The sequence below is a fragment of the Garra rufa genome, chromosome 11 (assembly GCF_049309525.1).
Source record: "Garra rufa chromosome 11, GarRuf1.0, whole genome shotgun sequence".
Classification (NCBI taxonomy): domain Eukaryota; kingdom Metazoa; phylum Chordata; class Actinopteri; order Cypriniformes; family Cyprinidae; genus Garra; species Garra rufa.
Genome location: NC_133371.1, coordinates 35,478,506 through 35,502,224, shown reverse-complemented (window position 1 = coordinate 35,502,224; position 23,719 = coordinate 35,478,506). Strand labels below are relative to the sequence as shown.

The 23,719-nt window shown below is 39.1% G+C and overlaps 1 protein-coding gene across 1 annotated transcript in view; it reads left to right on the top strand.

Moving 5' to 3' along the window:
* The window catches only part of cdh13 (cadherin 13, H-cadherin (heart)), a 491,247-nt gene that overhangs the window by 222,856 nt on the left and 244,672 nt on the right, over positions 1-23,719 (top strand). The window contains exons 3-5 of the mRNA XM_073850194.1: positions 2,783-2,994; positions 19,015-19,128; positions 19,639-19,679. Of these exons, the coding sequence (XP_073706295.1) occupies positions 2,783-2,994; positions 19,015-19,128; positions 19,639-19,679 (367 nt within the window). The remainder of the gene's footprint in view (positions 1-2,782; positions 2,995-19,014; positions 19,129-19,638; positions 19,680-23,719) is intronic.

The following is a 23,719-nucleotide window of genomic DNA, read 5'->3' as shown; positions in this document are numbered from 1 at the left end:
AACTGTTTGAAACTTTTTTCCCCACATCAATCTACACTCCTTGCACCATAATGACAAAACAAAAACAGAATTGTCACAACTTTATACATTTATTTATTTAAAAATAGAACTGAAATAAGTACATTGCATAAGTATTCATACCCTTAACTCAGTACTTAGCTGAAGCACCTTTACAGCCTCAAGTCTTTTTGGGTATGATACAACAAGATTTGCACATCAACATTTGGCAATTATCTGCCATTCTTCGCCTCACCTCTTCACCTCTCAAGCTCTGTTAGCTTGGATGGAGTCTGGCAGACATTTTCAGGTTTCTCCAAAAATGTTTGATTAGGTTCAAGCCCAGGCTGTGGCTGGGCCACTCAAGGACATTCACAGAGTTGTCTATAATTCACTTTTGCTGTGTGCTTAGGTTCATTGTACTGTTGGAAGAAACTGTTGCCCAATCTGAGGTTCTGAATCTACTTCTTCTACTTTGATGAGCATTGCCTAGTTTCTTTCAAACATGATGCTTGTAATTGAGGTTCATTGGACCACAAAATCTTGTTTCTCACAGTCTGAGGGTCTTTTAGGTGTTTTTTTTTTTTTTTTTTTTGCAAATTCCAAGTGTGTTTTCATGTGTCTTCTCTGTAGAGAGGATTGTGTCCTACCTTGCTGTCATAAAGCCCAGATCGGTGGAGTGTTGCAGTGATGTTTGTCCATCTGTAGGTTTCTCAAATCTTCACATATGATCACGGAGCTCAACTAGATTGACCATCAGGTTCTTGGTCACCACTCTAGACAAGTCCCTTTTACATCAATTGCTCAGTTTGGCTAGCCTGGGTGTCCCCATACTGCCTTGCGCAGCGCGATTTTATTCACGCTTCTAGTCAGTCTGGAAACCATGGACCTAATTTTCACCTAAGATAGGGAACCAATCACAGAACGGGGAGGGAGCAGCAAGACGATGACGCCTTCTATGCGACTCACCGAAGGATCCAGCATGGCAGCAGACGCAAAGTTATCTTTCGTGTCTACACTGGACGCGAGCGGAGCGACCCGACGCGACAAATGACATTAGAACGCAAGTTTATTTTGAAAAAAGAGCAACTTTTGGCGTTCGCTCTACATACGTCATCCGGTATAATTGAAACGATTGGCTATGAGCTACGCACAGGCGCATTTGATAGACATTCGTATCGCCCAATAAACGGCTCTGGGCATTCGTAAACCACGCCTCAAATACGAGAAAATGAACATGTGGTTCCCAGACCACGAATCATGACGAAGTCATAACGTGGTCTGGTGATAGCCAGGCTACAGTTTGGCCAGGATGCCAGCTCTAGGAAGAGTCATGGTTGTTTCAAACTTCTTTCATTAAGGGTAACAGGAACTACATGCTTCTGAACCTTCAATGCAGCAGAATTTTTTCTGAACTCTTGCCCAGATGTGTGGCTTAATGCAATCCTGTCTCTGAGCTCTCTAGGCAGTTTTTTTTTTTACCCCAGGCTTGGTTTTTGCTCTGATATGCATTTTCAGCTGTTAGACCTTTTAAGAAGACATGTATGCCTTTCCAAATCATACCTGTTCAACTGAATTTGCCACAGGTTAACTTCACTCGAAATGTAGTAACATCTACAAGCAATATAAAAAAGCTCCTGAGCTAAATTTTAACTGTCCCAGATAAGGGTATGAATACTTATGCACAGAATAATTTAAGTTTTTTATTTTTAATAAATTTGCTAAGATTTTAAAAACCTGCTTTTTGGTTTGCCATTATGGTGTATGGAGTGTAGACTGATGTGGAAAAAATTAAAGCAGTTTAACATAAGGCATCAACATAACAAAATGTGAAAAAAATGAAGGGGTATGAATACTTTCGCAAAGCACTGTATATTAGGGTTTCCAATTAAATCTAAAACAGCACAACTGTTTTCAAAATGTATAGTAATAAATGTTACTTGAGCAAAATACTAATATAGCATATTAGAATTGATTCTGAAGGACCATGAGACACTGAAGACTGAAGTAATGGTTGCTGAAAATATTATGTCTTAAATTAAATTGTAATAATATTTAACAGTGGTACTGTTTTTGCACAAAAAGGGGAAATATGCAGGTGCAATAGCCATATACTTTAACTAAACAACTTAAAGATTTTGATCATACTGCCCGATTCACATCTATTCCCCTCCCAGGTCACCTTGTGTTACAAGAGCATAACTTAGAGTGTCAAAGAGGATGGTAAACGGGCAGGAAAAGAAGAGTTATGGATGAGAGAAAGAGGGATGGGGAAGGGAAATGAGAGGAGGAATATGTCATAGAGGACGAAAAGAGCGAAAGCGAGGTATGGGGCGTCGAGATAAGATGGAGACGGACACGATCAGAGGGGATAAGCTGGCCCGGTGTGGCCGTATCTTCCTCGGTCAGACCTGATGGGTGAAGATGAAAGTGGGGTCGATATTATTGAGGGTTAAAGTTCTCTATTTCATGTTAATATTCATTGATGAATGGGCCATATTTTATTTTTTTACCTGCTTTTAGCCCATGGATGAATGAGTGCTGGGATAGCTTTGTCAGGCATAGTCACCTTTTCAGGGACATTCTCTGCAACAGCAAGTCCATTTTTCATCAGCCATAAGAGATGTATCGCCTCAAAAGAGCCCTGGAAGTCATGGGTGACTTCTGAATGAATGTGGTCATCCTAACACTGCTAACTTATCTGTTAACATTACTTTTCAAGCCTTAGACTTCATTTCTCCTAAACTAATATGTCATCTCTTCTTTTCTCTCGCATTTTCTGCAGTGGTTTTCGACGACTGCGCTGGAAATGAGGGTGTGGAGTTTGAAGTATCAAACCCTGACTTCCTAATAGACGAAAATCTGAATCTGGTTGCTAGAAGAGATGTGATTGACAGCGGAGATGTCATGTTTGTCCATGGTGTCAACGTTCATGTCGATGACATGGCACAGGTGACCATTATGGGAGCCCCATCCAGATCTCCTCAGACACTCAGGGTAAGCATTTTTCTGTTGATTTTGTGTGTGTGAATTTGTTAAATGGCCTGAAGTCTTCAATCTTGTCATTTTAAATGGTCTTCTATGCTGGAGACCTCATATGTCTGGACACCCGTGATTCTGTTCTTTCAGAACTGGACGTATGCGTCAGTCAGTGTGTCTTTACTGCCATCATATTGACAGACTCCAGCTCAGACTAGAAATTACCCATCATGTCCTGTCATGTGTCCTGTATCTATGAGGACAGCCACATATTTCGTTTAGAGGAGACCAGTGGCGGAAATTAACTTTTTTTTTATTAAGGGGGAAAAATTGCCTCCCTGGGGCTTTTTTATGTTCATAAGGGCATTTTTTTCTAACCATATGAAAACACAGCATGTTGTCTAATTATGTTAAATACTTCATTTGAATCAGTTCATTAGAATGAATTGTCAATCTGACCAATTATGGCTCTAACCGATGAAATTAAATGAACATTAAATCAGTATATGTACACCATGCAGATATTATAACATGCAAATTTAAAATAATATCACAAATTCTTCAGTTGGAGGCTTTTCTTGGTTAATATCTACTGCAATTTAATTTCAATACAGGCTGTACACTACCGTTCAACATTTTGGGGTCAGTAAAATTTCTTTTTAAGAAATTAATACTTTTATTCAGCAAGCATGCATTAATTTGATCAAAGGCAAGTATTAGTAAAGGCGTTCAACATTGTGACAAAAGATTTCTATTTAAAATAGTTACTTTTTAAACTTTCTATTCATCTTTCTGTTCATCAAACAATCCGGAAAAGAGTATCACAGTTTTCATAAATGTATTAAGCAGCACAGCTGTTTTCAACTTTGATAAAAATAAGAAATATTTCTTGAACTAATCTGCATATTAGAATCTTTTCTGAAAGATCATGTAACACTAAATCCTGAAATAATAGCTGATGAAGATGCAGCTTTGCATTTCAGGAATTGTTTACATTTTAAAATATATTGAAATAGAAAACAGTTAATTAAATAAAAAAAATCTAAATATTACAATATTTTACTGTATTTTTGATTAAATAAATGCAGCTTTGGTGAGCGTAAGAGACTTCGTCTACCTGTTCTCATGACAAAAACGTACCTGTTGGAGGTTTTCCGCAATTGGACTTAGAGCTGAATGATGAGATTGAAAAACAAGATAAAGCTGCATGCTTACGATTTGCGTTTTTCCATCACATTCGCTTTTGTTAATAAGGTTATAATGTCGGGTAGGTTTAGGTGTAGTGCAGATGGTACATTATTTTAAAAATGTCACAGAGCATTAAAGTTACTGTATAGAGCCACTCAACAGACATTTCAAATCAGAACTGCAGTGTGTCACACCCCCGGACTTTCTAGTTGGTTTCTCCCATAATTTCCCCCCGCAGATCTGTGTGTTTTGGTTCTCTCTCACTGTCTACACCTGAATGTGTTAATCATTCTGTCTATTTAATGCGTGTTTTCCCCTGCATCCTTGTCGGTCTTTAATGTTACCACTCTGTGTTCCTGTGTCTGCCTGTTGCCAGTTGGATTAATTAAATACTTTTCATTTTACTACGTCGTTGTTCGTGTGTTCCTGTCTGAATTGTGACAGAAAGACCGATCGATACAGTTTTTTTTTTTTTTTTTGCGTATTCCCCCCCGTTTTGTTTGTTGTTCGGTTTTCCAGTCTTTTGTTTCCGTTGTGTTTATTATGTATCACTTACGACCAGAATTCATCCTACTCCAGCTAAAGCAGGGGGATTTAGCGCTTGAGGGATTTACCGTCATGTTCCAGCTTGTAGCTCACACCATCAGCTACCCAGACGACGCGCCGTCGTCCGAGGACGGCCCTCAAGCGGATTTCGCCGCGTTTGTGGAGTGGACACTGGCGACAAACAGACCCTTGTTCCCCGCCTGTTCCAAGGAGAATCTCACCAGTGCCACTCTGGACCCAGAGCCCAGCCAGTCACCACCCCGACCCGCGGAATACCAGCCAGAGCCCACCGATGACGGAGAGCTACAGCCCGCCGCGACCAGCATGCCATCGCAGAGAGGAGCGACAGAGCAGCTGATCGCCACGGAACCTGAGCTGCACGAGCCGTCAGACCAGGTGCGTAAGCCGGCCACAATGACCGCGACGGTGGAGGGGTCAGTGGAAAATGAGAGTGCTGAGGACAGCATTACCCACTGCACCACCGCTGAGGGTGAGCTGAATTGGGTTTTGGGACATTTCACAAAGAAAAATATACCTGATAATAATTCTGAGGATGTTAATACTGGACTCTCCGTAATTTCCGAGCTATCTACCTGCTCTGGCTTCCCACCCACCCTCCCTCAGTTACCTCAGTTAAATAACCATAATGTTTCAGCCATGCCACCACTGCTGCCTGTCAGTCCCTCTGCTCACCCTCAGCCCATCATCTGTGCAGTGAGTTCGCCGCAGGTCTGCCAGTCACCATCGGCGTCATGGCTGGAGGATCCCTCATCTCCGCCTTCAGCCTCTGAGTCCTGGACTCCGCCTCGGCCCTCCGACCCTGCGGCTCCACCCCGTCTCTCAGCTCCCTCGTCTCCACCGTCGCCCGTCGGTCCATCAGCTCCACCGGGCTCCATCGTCCTTTCAGCTCCGCCCCGGTCTGTCGTCATCCCACCTTCGCCTCAGGATTCTACTCCTCCAGCTGCGCCTTGTCGCTCATCCCACCAGCTCCGTGGAACTCCTCCATCCCTCTGGCACAGCCTCAGTCCTCTGTCACGCCTTGGGCTCCGCCTGGGCCCTCCGGATCCTGGGTGTCGCCCAGGATCTTCAGCTCTCCGTCTCCAACTCGGGCTCTACCACCACCTGCTCCACCTCTGTCGGTCGGCCCCCTGGAGTCGTCAGCCTTCCCTCCACCATGGCTCCTCCCTCCATCGGCTCCACCGTGGGGTTCCATCATGGCTGCGGTCTGGGTCTCACCTGGCTCCTCCTGCTCCAGCTCCTTCCTGTCACTTCCTTGGCTCCTCCCTCTGTCATCACCTCCCTGGACTATTCTGTCACCTCCATTGACTCTGTATTTTGCCCTCCTTCCGGGAGTCCGTCCTCCTCCAAAACCCCCACGGCGTGAGGACACGCCTTCCGGGAGAGGGGAGGTAATGTCACACCCCCGGACTTTCTAGTTGGTTTCTCCCATCATTTCCCCCCGCAGATCTGTGTGTTTTGGTTCTCCCTCATTGTCTTCACCTGAATGTGTTAATCAGTCTGTCTATTTAATGTGTGTGTGTGTTTTCCCCTGCATCCTTGTCGGTCTTTAATGTTACCACTCTGTGTTCCTGTGTCTGCCTGTTGCCCGTTGGATTTATTAAATACTTTTTATTTTACTGCGTCATTGTTCGTGTGTTCCTGTCTGAATCGTGACACAGTGACATACAAAACCAGCGTCACATAAAACGTTCCATATGTACGATCATCTGTTCTGGGGAAATGTCCATTCAGTGGACATTTCATATCTAATATGTCACAACACGTACATGGCGGTGCGCATTTTATGTTTTGCGAAAATTCCGCACAAGTAAGTTTTCGTTCATGAGATCAGGTCGTTTTTTATCATTATTATTTGTTTATATTTATTTATTTATTTTCCTAGCAAGAATATATAATTTCATTTGCATTTTCCAACATGCAGTTCTGAATTCTCATAGGAACGTTTAGGTCATAGCTGTATTATATTGCGTATAGTGCCATAGTGAATGAAACTAGCTCCCTCCTTTTTGAGATGATAAACTTCAAATTATACTTTCAGAAGATATATGTAGCATGAGTGAAGTGATTGCTACGTGAGAGAGTTCGGGGAGAACAGCGGTGTGTGAAGAGGCTGAGGCGAGAGCCTGGAAGCAGGGTCATTATAGATCATACATCCTGTAATCACAGTCAGACTAAGCCTTCAAAAATAAAACTCACCCCAACCCACTGGTTTGTTCCCGGCAGAAAACCTTGCATCAGCTTGTGAATGCCGAAGGGAAGCGCTTCTTATGGATGCCATATTTGACTTAATGCCCATTTTATTGGATTTTGATTATTGATAAGTGCGAGTGGAAATGGAAAAGGCTTCCGTCTTCCCTAGAGGCTGGCGTGATGTAAGTCTAGCCGCCGTACAAACACAGTGAGGCTGAAGAAATGGCCTTATGAGAAAAGTGAGAATTCAGGATATAATTCAGTATTTCACAGAGGATCAATATACGAATTAATTTCATGATTTGTTTTCCTCTTTGGCGTTTCAGTGTGTGAATGAGATGGTGTTTCCTTGTGGAACCACCAAATAGAGTGAAAATAAAAGCAGTGAATTTGTAAGACCTTGACATTTCATACTTTTCAATCTGTAAGCTGGAGAAAAACTGAGGAATAAATACACCAGGTTCTTTCTTTCACAGTCATTTTTCATTTATTCTAAAGAAGAGGGTGACCTGGTCACAAGGTTACGACTTGAAAATCTGTCTTTTTATTGCCTTTTACTTGTTTATTGGCCTTTCTGGTGTCTTTGGCCTTGGCCGGTGGTAGTAATGTAATCTCGTTGTTTCATAGAAAGTGGTACTTCATGATTGTGAAGTTGCTTACTCTGCTGAAAAATAAAACCATTCTAAGGTTTTTGCTTGTCTGGTTTAATCGTTTTTTAGCCTTTTAAGATACTTGTCATCTAGCAGTTCCTATGAAAGTTTGGGGTTACACAGGTCTTTCGGGATGAATGACTACAGGCAGAGATTCTGCAATGCAAACCCAGAGGTTTTTGTCTGGCACTCTGACTCCTCTCTCCTGCTGGATAAATGAGAAGTCAGAAATGAGTAATGATACGTCCCAATAGGGCAGTCAGCAGCAGAATGGCAGAATTGACAAGGACGCAGTGCCTCTGACAACCCTGAGCCCTAATTATTGATGAGTTTTGATGACTAAGGAATAGCAAATCGAGGGTTTTGATCACATTTTAACTTTTTGTGCTCTGTTAACAAGACTGAAAGTTTTAGGTGTTATAGAACAGTTCTTAACTTTGTTGACTCTATAAGACCGTGGGAACCTTGATACTTCAAAGACAGGACAAGGAGACCTATTATGCCCCTTTTTACAAGATGTGCTATAAGTCTCAGGTGTCCTCAGAATGTGTCTGTGAAGTTTCAGCTCAAACTACCCTATAGATCATTAATTATGTCATTTCAAAATGCCTGTTTTGAGTGGAAGCAGAAACACGTTGTTTTCATGCATGTTTCTTTAAATTCAAATTAGCTGCTGCTCCCCGCCCTGATTTCAAGAATACGGGTGTGCCTTTATAGATCATATGTCAGATGCTTTGTCAAAAAACATCTGTTTGGTTTTGATTATTATGTCTATCATGTCTATCGTGCTAAAAAGCAAAAGCATGGTGTGTGAGTACTAAACTAAGTTATGTCATATTGTGCTTGTCAACTGTCAAATACATGCAAGTTTAGGTTAAAAACACACATGGGTTACAAAAACAGTCAGGTATGTCTGTCAAGGTAAACATCTGGGAAGCAAATCACATGTTTAGATTAGATCTGTGTGGCAGCAGTGTAATAAACGGTTAATAAATCAATAAATCCTCTGCTCTTTTGTCTCCTCTGAGGCTGGGACTCTAAATAATGTTCTGTGCACGTCTGTGCAGCCAACGACAGAACAGTTAGCAACTGGTACACAATTGTTGCTTGCGATAAAACAATGACCGCGCCTTTTTGTTTTTAGAGGGTACTTAGAAATGTGAAATGCATTTGTTCCTGTCTGTTGCCTTAGACATCACGGCTTAACATAGCTGTTAAAGAAAAAGCTTTTGATTGTGTTGTTGTAGTGCAATCAGACAAAGCATTCTTAGTATGTCAGGCCATAATTTTCCTGTGGCTCCAAAGTTATTATTCACAATCACATTAGGTGATTGCCTTATAAAATGCGTGGCTGGAACGGTATGCCATCTAGATTTTAGGGAGCTGCAACCAAACAATGCCTTTGAGATGATTGGGAATGCTAACAGATGGGTTTTTTCCAGGTATTATAAACCAGCTTTTGTCTTTGGAACTCGTACAGCCCAGCTATTAGGATTTAAGTGTCCTTTCTTCAGCACCACGCTATTAGCAGCAGCATTATTGCTACTACAATAGCCATTATTACAATGATTCATTTCGAAACCCCAAAACAATCAATGCTGTGGTTGAGAAACACTCTCCATGTCTTCTGTCACCTTTCTCTTTAATGAGACACCCTAGCTTGTTTGTCTTTCACAAGTTTTGACAGCTCTGGAAGCAATCATGAAATCCTTTGAGATGGATTAAAAAAATACTGTTGAAACATATTTCCTGTCTTTCTATGTGTGAACATTTTTTTCACTACAAATGTCACAAGTATCATTCACACATATTACCATTATGTATCATCAATGTATATTATTATTTCTCACTCTCTCTATCTTATTGTGCATATATAAACCCTTTTATATAATTTTATTTGACAGTCAAATGCAGACAGGGAAGTGTGAGTGAGAGAGGGAAATTAGATTAGGACATGACCCAGGTCAGTCTTAAACTTTGGTCTCCATAAGCCAGCAGCTCATTTTGTGATATTAAAGTTGCTTGCATTGCAGTTTTGACCATAATTTTCAAAAGGCAGGTGTTGCAGCGTAATGGTTAAGGCTCAGAGCTGTTAACCGAAAATGTGCTGGTTCAGTTCCATGCAAGGAGCAAACCATGAGCCGTCAGATGATTGCAGGGATTGAAAATAAGCTAAAACATATTAAAACTGCTTAACGCACATAATTTATTTGCTAAATGGTGGGAAGAATTTCAAAAACTGTAATCCTCAATGCAGCTCAGCGGTGCAATGTACTCTACGGCTGGGATTCGTATGCCACTAATCTTTAAGACGCCCTGTTTCAGTTATTAATGAAAGCTCAAACTAGCTCACAGAGCGGAGAAAGCCGAAGCAGGGATGATTGTACCTCTGTAATTTATGAACAGGAAACATTAAAGATTCATGACTATCTTCTTTTCAGCATGTCAGCACACTCTAGCCAACAGTGTTCATCACTGGCAGAGGGAAGGCGTAGCGAACGCATATAACAGGCCTCGCGCTCTGTTCTCAGAGCGGCAAGGTGCGTTAGTCTGTCCTTGAGAATGCGGCGGGGAAGAGTGGCAAAGGAGTTCATCAATAACCTCAACACAGACCTTCATTTTTCCAACAGAGAAGGTTCTTAAAGTTCCATCAGTCTCTCTCGTTGTCTTCATCGCTCACTGTGGCGAGTCGATGAGTTGACGGAGATGTTTCATCTTCACCGTAATACCCGTCACTCTGTCACTTATGCCCCTTATGTAGCGGATGAGAATGACATAAACTCCCCTTATGATTGGAGGACATATTGGTTACTTTCTCATGGAAATGTGCTCTCAGCCAAGGTGAAGGGACTGATATGATGCCAGTCTGGCATATAAGTTTCAATACAGTGGCTGAAGGACACATAGTGACTAGCAGTCTCTGAAAGGTGATTTATGTATGATTATCAGTTCAGAATCATTACAACAATGATATAGTTTTGATGCTATGAGCACCGTTTCAAGGGAACCCAAAAATGTCTCTCATGTCATTCCAAAACTGTACGACTTAAATTTCTTCTTCAAAATATATAGGTTCTTTTAAAGAATGGTGTGGTCCAAATCCTCTTTTATTTTCAGCAAAAAAAGCATGACATTTGAAAATTTATATGGGATGCGACAATAAATCGATGCAGAATCGATTCATGGATCGATTCTGAGATTTTCTGAATGTATCGCGATTCTCACTTTAATCGATTCTGTACTTAGTTTTCAACAGCAGATGGTGCTCTAGTCAAGTTTTTAATTGTAATTCGCTTCAACCTTTTAAAACTTTATGAATGATTATTTTAGGTTCAAGTGTGTGTAAGGAATTAAAAGCAAGCAGAGTACGGCTGTTTCTAAAGCATGCAGTGCCATCTGCTGTTCAAAACTAAGCTCAGAACCGATTTGAGAGAGAATTGCAATGCATTCTGAAAATCTCAGAATCGATTCACGAATTATTTCTGCATTCATTTATTGTTGCATCTCTAGATTTTATGCAAGGTTTTGTAGTTGATAGAATTTATATGAAATAATCATTTAAGTAAATGATTCAATGACTCACTTGTTTCTTTTTTAAAGGGGTCATCGGATGCCTATTTTCCACAAGTTCATATGATTCTTTAGGGTCTTAATGAAAAGTCTCTAATATACTTTGGTTAAAAAATCTCAATATTAGTGTAATAAAACACCCTTTTACCTTGTCAAAATCAGCTCTGCAAAATATCAGCTCGTTTTATTGCATGTGGGCCCTTTCAATGCAAATGAGCTCTGCTCGCCCCGCCCCTCTCTGCTAAGGAATTACGAGCTGTAATGTTTACTTTAGCCGCGTTTAGCTGCATTTAGCTGCGTTTATTGGTGTAACTTGCCAACAAGCACATTATTAATAAAGGCCATTTTCAAAGATGCATAAACAACCCTTATACTCACTTCTGCTGTGAGTGAAGCTGCATCACGAATGATTCACATGAACATAGATGCATATGTAGATCGGGATCTGCGCTATCCTTTTAAAAATGAAAGTAACGTTGTCCTCTGCCTCTTAAGCGGCTCAGATGTCGGAAGTAAATGACTACTGCTTTGTTCATTATTAAATCTAACAACAGAACACCTCAGTCGCTCCATTAGTCTTCCTCTGCACCTAAGTTGACACAATGGCAATCATATTCGGACTGTTTCAGCTCGGTGAGGGCGGGTCTAAGGTAAGACGCTCATGTCAATCAACTGTGTTTCGTCACAACGACAAGAAGCTGAGAGTGACCTGATTTTAAAAAGGGGATATTACTTTTAAAGATTAAAAAAATACCACTGGGTGGATTTTTATCATTGTAGGGTGGTTGTGTACACAAATTGCCAACACACATTAAAGGTTGTATCAGCGATTTCTAGCCTAAAACATAAAGTGTCAATTTCAGCTGACCTTTCATCACGATCCGCTCGCTGCTTGCCCCATAAATTGTCTGTGAAAAAAACGCGTCTCTCTGGTCAGCCTAGGGTCCGAGATATGCCAAAAAAACAATCGGCACTACCAACCTTTCCACAGATAAACAAACAGTGTTCCAACCAATCAGCGTCAGGGGTTTGGTGTTGTGGACTTTCCTACTGGTGCAGGGATGTGAGGGAGGTGGAGCGAAAGTCCACAACACCAAACCCCTGACGCTGATTGGTTGGAACACTGTTTGTTTAGAAAAGTTGGTAGTGCCGATTGTTTTTTTGGCATATCTCGGACCCTAGGCTGACCAGAGAGACGCGTTTTTTTCACAGACAATTTATGGGGCAGGCAGCGAGCGGATCGTGATGAAAGGTCAGCTGAATTTGACACTTTATGTTTCAGGCTAGAAATCGCTGATACAACCTTTAATGTTCAAACAACATGTAAAAGTTAGTTTTTCATCCGATGACCCCTTTAAGTGAGTCAGTATATTTGAACAAATCAAGTGAAAGATTCATTTACTCACTCACAGAAAGTCTTATATAACTCACTTGCGTCAAAAACTAATAATATAGAACCATTTCCTCTGATTCTGATTCTGGTGCACGATATAAACATAAATAGATCAGTTTGCTCCATCTCTGTGTGTAAGTACACTGTAAAAAGTATCTTAGTATTTTTGTCTTGTTTCTAGTCAAAATATCAAACAATTCTTAAATCAAGATGCATTTACTAGATAAGCAAAATGACAGATATTTAGGTTTGTTTCCTGGGGGGAAAAATCTAAATGAAGTGCATTTTGCTTAAAACAAGTAAAATTTTCTGCCAGTGGGGTAAGAAAAATAATCTTGTTTTAAGAGTAATTTACTTACCCACAGGCAGATAATTTTACTTGTGTTAAGCAAAATTTACTTCATTTAGTTTTTTACCCCCAGGAAACAAGACTAAATGTCATATATAATTTCTCTTATGTAGTAAATGCTTCTTGATTTAACAATTTTTCAATATTTTGACTAGAAACAAGACAAAAATACTAAGTAAGAAAAGCTTTTTTGCAGTGCATCAAATACCGCTGGGTTATGATGATGCATCGCATTACGTGGCCTTGAATGATGTCAGAGCGATGCAAACAAATGACTTTATTCCGTCCGTTCTATTGCACCTTTGTACGCTCCGTCATCCTGACAGCCTTTGGGCTCCAGCAGCTTCGAATCCAGCCTCTCACATTCCCTCATCACTCCACCTCAGCTACGCCTGACCAAAGACATCCAGCAAGGACAGAACGCACTGTGCTTCCGATGCAAATGGAAAGTTTGTGACCGCACCCCAACCGTTTCCCAGCCCAACAAAAAATGACATACGAGTAGGACACAATAAATAGCCTGTCTAGGGTATCTCGCTGTCTGTGGAGCGCATGTTTAGTGAGTTAGACTTTGGAGAACGGGAGCAAACGAGATAAGCAAACAGAAATAGAAATAGATGGAAATAGCATAAAAATGACTGGATTGACAAAAAAGCCTTTTCCAACCAAACTATGTAGTCACTGTAGCTGCTGTTTTCCAGTTGCTGCGCATTGACATTCTTTTTTGCCCTCCCTCTTTCTCCCTCCTCCTCGTTCTGCCTTGTAATGCAGCTCAGATAGGTTCACTGTTGTAATGAGTTCAGATGCATGCTGGGATCTGTGTGGCGGCATGCTGTCGCCGTGTCCTCAGCTGAAAGGCTGCTCATGTGAAGCATAAAAAAGGTTTCTAAAGCCGTGTTGAACAAACAGAGATATCAAAATATTTTTTTCCCCTCTGTTTACTATAAAGCATTTTAAGACTATTAATATCACAGTTGCTCTGATAATAGAATTCATCTCTGTGTTTAATGGCATTCTTTTGCTCATGACAGCAGGACGGTGAAAGTAATTCCCTCAATAAAGGGAGATTTTGGAGAGAAACTGTGGTGTATCTGCTAATGACATCAAAACAACAGGAGCCTGTAATAATTCATTTCGAGAACAGATTTTTTTGAAATATGAAAGACTATTAAGACTGATCTGTGGGGATTTATGATGATTTTTTTTAGTTTTGCAGGAAAATATCCTGAAAAAAGTCACCCATCAATCTTGATATCAAGCTAAAAAGTACTCGAGATGCTCTTCCTCACATTAATAGCTCAGGCTGTCCCTTGAGATAGTGGTGTGATGTATCCATTTCACAAATGGAATCTTCTGTCTGGGCAGATCAAGATGGGCCATTTAGGTTATAATGTGATTTGCTAATGTACTTAAAAAAAAAAAAAAAATCTGCATTTGGGCTTCATATTCCACTACTGTACTTCAATCAGCTCAAATTGCATTTTATTTTTGTGATATGTTAGCGTTCATCTCAATGGCAGTTGCTTGACTAGCACAGAACTTCCTGGAACTTGTTGAGCTCCACTGTGAAAAAAGTTAAACGTCTAAATGTCTAAAGTTCCTGAAGTAAGATAAACTTACTTAAGCATAAAATATTAAAACTTGTTTTCAAAAAATGGAGGTTGAATACTAATATATTTCCCCATTTGTCATAAACAAGTTAGCATTAAAATGTATTGACTTAACAGAAAAAATAATTTTTTGTCTTATGCAGTGCTGCTTCTCAAGTACATTTATCTTAGATATTTAGATACACTATGTTGCCGAAAGTATTTGCACACCCCCTTCTAATGAACAGGTTTGACTACTTTAATCATTTCTATGAGTACAAATCATAATGTTTAGGCATATAATAATATTCTAGGGGATTGTGTGCTTCTAATTTTATAGCAACAGTTTGGACAGAACCCTTTTCTAAGCAACATTGCATGAAATATTAAAACTTGTTTTCAGAAAATGGATCTTGAATACTAATATATTTCCCCATTTGTCATGAACAAGTTAGGATTAAAATGTATTGACTTAACAGAAAAAATACATGATTTAAAAGATAAAATGCACTTATATTTAAGATACAACTAATGGAAACATTTTTTTGTCTTATGCAGTGCTGCTTCTCAAGTACATTTATCTTTGATTATTTAGATACACTGGTAACACTTTACAATAAGGTTCATTAGTTAACATTAGTTAACCATATTAGTTAACATGAACTAATAATGAACTGGACTTATGCAGCATTTATTAATCTTTGTTAATGTTAATTTCAACATTTACTAATACATTATTAAAATTTTGTTAACATTAGTTAATGCAGTGTGAACTAACATGAACAAACAATGAACAACTGTATTTCCGTTAACTAATGTTAATAAAGATTAGTAAATACAGTAACAAATGTATTGTTCATGCTTAGTTCATGTTAGTTAATACATTAACTAATGTTTAACTAATGAACCTTATTATAAAGTGTTACCGATACACTATATTGCCAAAAGTTTTGGCACACCCCCTAATGAACAGGTTTGACTACTTTAGTCATTTCTATGAGTACAAATCATAATGTTTAAGCATATAATGATATTTTAAGGAATTGAGTGCTTTTGATTTTATAGCAACGGATTGGAAAGAAGCCTTTTCTATTCTAACATGACAATGCCTCTGTGTATAAGGCAAGGTTAAAAAAGAAATGATTGATTCAGTCAGTGTAAAAGAACTTGACTGTTCTGCATAAAGCCAAGTCCTAATCCCAGCTGAACAGCTCTGGTGTGACTTTAAATGCAGATACACTATATTGTCAAAAGTATTGGCACACCCCCTTCTAATGAACAGGTTTGACTACTTTAGTCATTTCTATGAGTACAAATCATAATGTTTAAGCATATAATGATATTCTAGGGAATTGTGTGCTTCTAATTGTATAGCAACAGTTTGGACAGGACCCTTTTCTAAGCAACATTGCATAAAATAATCACACTTGTTTTCAGAAAATGGATGTTGAATACTAATATATTTCCCCATTTGTCATGAACAAGTTAGCATGAAAATGTATTGACTTAACAGAAAAAATACATGATTTAAAAGACAAAATGCCCTTATATTTAAGATACAACCAATGAAAATATTTCATGTCTTATGCAGTGCTGCTTCTCAAGTAAATTAGATACATTATATTGCCAAAAGTATTGGGACACACCCCCTTCTAATGAACAGTTTTGACTACTTTAGTCATTTCTATGAGTACAAATCTTAATTTTTAAGCATATAATGATATTCTATGGAATTGTGTGCTTCAAATTTTATAGCCACGGTTTGGACAAGAGTCTTTTCTATTCTAAGATGACAATGCCTCCGTGTATAAGGCAAGATTCAAAAGAAATGATTGATTCAGTTAGTCTGGAAGAACTTGACTGGTCTGCAGAAAGAAATGTCCTAATCACACCTGAACATTTCTGACTTTAAAAGCAGACCTTGAGCCAAAAACTCATCACCACCAAACACCAATGTTACATATGTTTGTAGTAATTTTAGACTTTTCCAAAACTGTTCCAACAGAGATGGAAATACAGTTTTTAAAAACATGAATTTTGTTTCCATCTTTGTTGCCACAGTTTTGGAAGTGTCTTTTTCTTTTCTAAAGAAGTGGCTGTCTGAATACTTTTGTCCATATGGTGTATGTACAAGTTTTTGGTTCAAGGTCTGCATTTAAAGTCACACCAGAGGTGTTCAGCTGGGATTAAGACTTGGCTTTATGCAGAACAGTCAAGTTCTTTCACACTGACTGAATCAATCATTTCTTTTTTAACCTTGCCTTATACACAGAGGCATTGTCATGTTAGAATAGAAAAGGCTTCTGTCCAATCCGTTGCTATAAAATCAAAAGCACACAATTCCCTAGAATATCATTATATGCTTAAACATTAAGATTTGTACTCACAGAAATTACAAAGTAGTCAAACCAGTTCATTAGAAGGGGGTGTGCAAATACTTTTGGCAATATATTGTATTTTTTTCTGAAAAACAAATAATTGAATTGTAGCAATTTGTGTTTTTTTTCTTTTTTTTTTTTTTTTGAGCTGTGATGTCAAAAGTATCAAAATGATATTTTACAAAGACATAAAGGAATAGTTCATAGTTCATCTTCGGAACCCGAATGAAGATATTTTTGATCAAATCCGAGAGCTTTTTGACCCTGCATAGACAGCAATGCAACTGACACGTTCAAGGCCCAGAAAGGTGGTAAGGACATTGTTAAAATAGCCCATGTGACACAAAAAGTATTCTCTTGTTTATGGTTGAACCACTGATGTCACATGAACTATTTTAAGTGTCCTTACTACCTTTTTGGACCTGGGGACATTTTAGTTGCATTGCTGTCTATGTAGGGTCAGAAAGCTCTCGGATTTCATCAAAAATATCTTAAATTGTGTTTAGAAGATGAACAAATGTCTTACAGGTTTGGAACAACATGAGTTGGGGTCAGTATTGTTTTTTTCTTTCCTTTCCCTTTTAGTGTTACAAAGGTTTTCTCTTTCTTTTTTATTTCCTGAAAATCCTGGGAAAAAAGCAGAGAATTCTGAAAAATGCAGTTCCAGCATCTACCAGAATGGCCAAAGCTTGAGCATGCTAATCAGCTAAACCTTGACCAATTGGTTTTGTGGAAAGCATTTTGAGGCAGGTCATCGAAAGACATTATAGGGCCATTTACTCGTGCCACATGACCGTCTAGGGCCAGCGAGACCTTGCACGGGTCGCTGCCACCGTGCTAATATATTCCGTTTCACCCTGCTGTCAATGCTGAGTGACAAATATAATTTGTGCTGCCATCTAATTGCCCTTAGGGGCTCTAATTGCAACAGTGTTGTCAAAGAAAAGAGAATAGAACAAAATGGCTAGGAAGAAAGAACGGATCAGAGAGGGTAACATGAGAGACACTGATTAGCTTGGATATTGAATTGAGATGCTAATAAACTTCAATAGTCACATGGAAGCTGAAACCCATGTAGGATGAAATCTGTGGCACAGATTGCATGTTCTGCATCTCTGTATCTGGAATACTATATTCTGATTGGACACTTGTGGTCAAATATTGTCTATAATGACTACTAAACTATATAATTGACCAATCTCTTACACATAGTAAATGTCTCTCTGTGTTCTTTTCTTACATTTTTTTTTTCAATTTAAATCAATATTTCATTTCTGTGCATTCACTTATTTGCTGAGTGGTGCATAATGAGCCAGATAATGTACAGTCAGGCGGTCATTATCACAAAATCAACCCCATCAGCATGACATAAAAGAGTGATATTTTAAAATAATAACTGGCTGACTATACACTATCCCTTATACAGTATAACTTTGCTTTTTATGTCACTTTTTTTCTATAAAGCTCAGTCTTCTCTCAACTCCATTTTAGAGCTGCAAAATGAAAGCTTGTGACAGTATTTGCTTAATTTAAGTTTCTGAAATGGGACATGGCTTTCAATTAGGCTTCTATCTAAACAAGGGAAGCAATGGCAGGAAAGGTGGGAAACCGCAGAACTGCCGTAATGACTACTTTTAATGACTTTGGTAAGAGCACAGTGTGGCTTGTTTGTATCGATGTGCTTGCCAGAGTTTTATATTAGTGCTATCAGATGTCTGCATAGTTCAGTAACCCTCATGTATCTAATAGGATATTGTGGCTGTTTTTCTATCCATTCAAATAACATTATATGGACGTGTCTAGTGTAAAAGTTGGTAGCGTCCTTCATGAAGGGATTTACATTGATTTTATGAAGTATTCATAACATTATGGGACTAATGTGGTGTATAATAGCAGAGTGGTTAAAGATCTAGGATGGCAACCGAAAGGTTGTAGGTTAACACCCTCCTTGGAGTGATTTATGATCCATCACCAATGTCCCCTCGAGCAAAACGCTTAGCCCAATGGATGTTCCTGTAATAAGCATACTGGAGGTCTCATTGGATAAAATGGTCAGCTAAATGTCAAATTGCCTCTTAATATGTTATGTTGGACATTAAAGTTAAGTGGCACATACTTCAACACTTGTATTTCTTACATTTTAACTTTTTTTGTCTTGATTTAGGAGATCCTGGGTCTATCAGATATGATGCCATACCGATCCAAAAGATCCCTGCTGGTGCCCCCCATGTTTGTCCCAGAGAACCAGCGAGCCCCCTTCCCCAGATTAATTGGCAAGGTAAGACCTTCCATTTGTATTATTGTGTTATTTGACATTAATTTAGTCCTACTAATGTGCATTGCCACCATGTTCTTGGTCAGCCATATTTTGCGTTGTGGGCATAAGTGTGACAGTGCTACCTGATTTAGATAAGCTGTACAGTTCTTTGGTTTTCAAGCTTATTTAGCTCTGGTTCCAAAAAGTCAGATGAATAAGCAGAGAAATGATGCATGGAATGGCTTATTTTCGTAGGCCAATCCAGAAAGATTTTAGAGATTGAGATTTAGCTTTTGGATTATTGTAGAACATAATCTCTGTGACAAACAAAAGTTTATGATTTTATGTTTATGATTTTTGATGTGTGCACACCATGTGTGCACATGTGTGCACACCAAAAGCAAATTTAATTATTTGCATGAATAGATTACATACAAACAAGGCCGTAACCAGGGTTTGAAAATTAGTGAGGTCCGAAGAAATGCACTAATAAGGTCTGTTACCATGGTAAATTTGCACGTGTAATTGAAGAGTGTGCGCAAAGAGCACAAAATGATTGACAGGACTGGAAAGTTAGTTTTTTCTTTAGCTGAAGGGAATTTTTATTTTATAACAAGTTATAAAAATAACGTTAGAATAATGACACTGACATAAAACTTGACAACATCTCATTTGACCATAGATACTGGATGAGGAAAAAGCGTTTTTCTCAGGTTACTTATAGAAAAGTCAACCGCTTTCACGCACGTCTTTCAAAATAATAGTCTACCCTGGTGAAAAAAACAGCTAAAACCAGCCTAGGCTGGTTGGCTGGTTTTAGCTGGTCAACCAGCCTGGTTTTAGCTGGTCATAGCTGGAAGGCAGGCTGGTTTTAGAGGGGTTTTGTCCACTTTTCCAGCCTGGCCAGGCTGGTCAGGCTGGTCTTAGCTGGTCAGGCTGGGAAACCATCAGCTAAAACCAGCCTGACCAGCCTGGCCAGCCTGGGAGACCAGCTAAAACCAGCCACTTCCAGCTTAAACCAGCTAAGACCAGCCAACCAGCCTAGGCTGGTATTAGCTGTTTCTTTCAGCAGGGTAGCGTCAGAAAAAAACAGAATTAACTTATGTTTATTGTTTCTTTGACTGCACACTCCGCGACCCACCAGTTGAGAAACACTGCTTAATTAATGTTTTTTGATGACTTAAAAACTAAAGAGCATGAGACGTCTTCCTGCTGGCCAGTAACGTTAACATTATTTGGCATAGTAGCCTATTTCATTCGGTAACAAACAGATTTGTTTTATGCTATTGTTTTTGATAGTGTTATACATTTCTTTCAGATATCAACGATGATCACTGCGTTTGTCTTACCGATTGTGGGATCTTCCTGTCAGCAATTAAGTTACAGATTGTCTATAAACTTTTTTATGAATGTACAATGTTGCCAGATATTGCTACGAAAACAAGCAATTACAAAAAGAAAGAAAAAGATATCTGAAATAAGTTCAAAGCTTGTGTTTTGTAAATAAGATGTATCACTAACACAAACGTTCAACTTTCCACTTTATAAATGTCCCAAAGTGTCACACTAAATTGGAAAAACGAGTCAAAAAACAGGTATAATTGGTGGATCTGGCAACAAATGGAGGCTGAACCCACGCTCTCACTCAACACGCTCTCAAGCCCCGTTCACTGCGCTAACTTCTCACAGCAAAATTAATTGCAAACACTCATGTGATATGAGGTGGTTTAAACGGCTAAATAATCATTCAGAGAGCTTGACATTTTATTTTTGAATATAAAAAATGACCGAGGTCCGGACCTCGGTGACCTCATAGCTGGCTACGGCCATTGCCACTAACGCACAATTTACATCTCAATCGTGCCTTCCGTGCAAGTTGAAAAATTTCAGCTTGACTGAAAAAAATTGCATTGTTGCGCAAGCCAATCAGTGAAGAACTTATTGACACATTCGTTTTGACACGTCTGTATTAGTGATGGGAAGTTCGGATTATCATTTCATAAGACTCTGACCTTTGAGTCTCGATCAGCAAAATGAACAAATCTTTTTTTTGAGTCATTTTGTTCATTTTAGCAAAATATAATTAAAATGCTAAGTGTTACTTCCCTAACACATCAACTGCTTACACAAACGTTGATCACACTACAAACAAAACAAAACTATAATGCTATCAGAAACAGAAAAGATTAAATAATTGTTTACCTGGGTCTTTAGTCTATGATTAGCCCACCTCACCTCTATCTACTGATCTAGTAAGTGGTCACGTGACAAAAGAACGAACGGCTCGAACCCGAAGACTCTAGAGATGAACTAATCAATTCTCTTTCCGGCTTAGACAGCATAGGTTAAGCTTATGGGGCTGTCACGTGATAAGCGAGCAACTCGAAAAACCCAAAGACTCGAAACAGGTGAACTAATTCCAGTACAGAGCCTATAGGATGTTGCGCAAATGCGCAATTGCGCATGCGTGACTGAACAAATCACTCCCTGAGATGACTTGTTGTTCCCTAAACATTAAAGATTCATTCAAAATGACCCATTCAAGAACGACCCATCACTAGTTTGTACATGTCCTTTTCAAAAAATTTGCATATTGTGATAAAGTTCATTATTTTCTGTAATGTACTGATAAACATTAGAATTTCATATATTTTAGATTCATTACACACAACTGAAGTAGTTCAAGCCTTTTATTGTTTTAATATTGATGATTTTGGCATACAGCTCATGAAAACCCAAAATTCCTATCTCAAAAAATTAGCATATCATGAAAAGGTTCTCTAAACGTGCTATTAACCTAATCATCTGAATCAACTAATTAACTCCAAACACCTGCAAAAGATTCCTGAGGCTTTTAAAAACTCCCAGCCTGGTTCATTACTCAAAACCGCAATCATGGGTAAGACTGCCGACCTGAGTGCTGTCCAGAAGGCCATCATTGACACCCTCAAGCAAGAGGGTAAGACACAGAAAGAAATTTCTGAATGAAAAGGCTGTTCCCAGAGTGCTGTATCAAGGCACCTCAGTGGGAAGTCTGTGGGAAGGAAAAAGTGTGGCAGAAAACGCTGCACAACGAGAAGAGGGGACCGGACCCTGAGGAAGATTATGGAGAAGGGCCGATTCCAGACCTTGGGGGACCTGCGGAAGCAGTGGACTGAGTCTGGAGTAGAAACATCCAGAGCCACCGTGTACAGGCGCCAGGTCAAGCCACTTTTAAACCAGAAACAGCGGCAGAAGCGCCTGACCTGGGCTACAGAGAAGCAGCACTGGACTGTTGCTCAGTGGTCCAAAGTACTTTTTTCGGATGAAAGCAAATTTTGCATGTCATTCGGAAATCAAGGTGCCAGAGTCTAGAAGAAGACTGGGGAGAGGGAAATGCCAAAATGCCCTAAGTCCAGTGTCAAGTACCCACAGTCAGTGATGGTCTAGGGTGCCATGTCAGCTGCTGGTGTTGGTCCACTGTGTTTTATCAAGGGCAGGGTCAATGCAGCTAGCTATCAGGAGATTTTGGAGCACTTCATGCTTCCATCTGCTGAAAAGCTTTATGGAGATGAAGATTTCATTTTTCAGCAGGACCTGGCACCTGCTCACAGTGCCAAAACCACTGGTAAATGGTTTACTGACCATGGTATTACTGTGCTCAATTGGCCTGCCAACTCTCCTGACCTGAACCCCATAGAGAATCTGTGGGATATTGTGAAGAGAAAGTTGAGAGACGCAAGACCCAACACTCTGGATGAGCTTAAGGCCGCTATCGAAGCATCCTGGGCCTCCATAACACCTCAGCAGTGCCACAGGCTGATTGCCTCCATGCCATGCCGCATTGAAGCAGTCATTTCTGCAAAAGGATTCCCGACCAAGTATTGAGTGCATAACTGAACATAATTATTTGAAGGTTGACTTTTTTTGTATTAAAAACACTTTTCTTTTATTGGTCGGATGAAATATGCTAATTTTTTGGAATTTTGAGTTTTCATGAGCTGTATGCCAAAATCATCAATATTAAAACAATAAAAGGCTTGAACTACTTCAGTTGTGTGTAATGAATCTAAAATATATGAAAGTCTAATGTTTATCAGTACATTACAGAAAATAATGAACTTTATCACAATATGCTAATTTTTTTAAAAGGACCTGTATAAGAAAATGGAGGAGAGCATTACACCATGATTTTATCCACGCGAGTGACAAGAACAAACATCCTGCGATTAATCTATAGCAATAACGTGATGTGTAATGCACACAAAAGACGAATTTAAATATTTGTGTGAGTAGATTACATACAACGGCTCAGACGTGTCTTTTGTGCAAGTTGGAAAATTTCTACTCAAGCAAAAAATTGCATGACAAATGCACGTTATACATTACGTCTTAGTCGTGTCCATTTTAGTCTAATAGCTGTAAATTTGCATGCCGCTATGTCATCCCATTAGTAATCTAGAGCCTTAACGCGATGCGGATATTGGCTTCACTTTTATATATATATATATATATATATATATATATATATATATATATATATATATATATATATATATATATATATATATATATATATATATTATATATATATATATATATAATATATATATATATATATATATATATATAT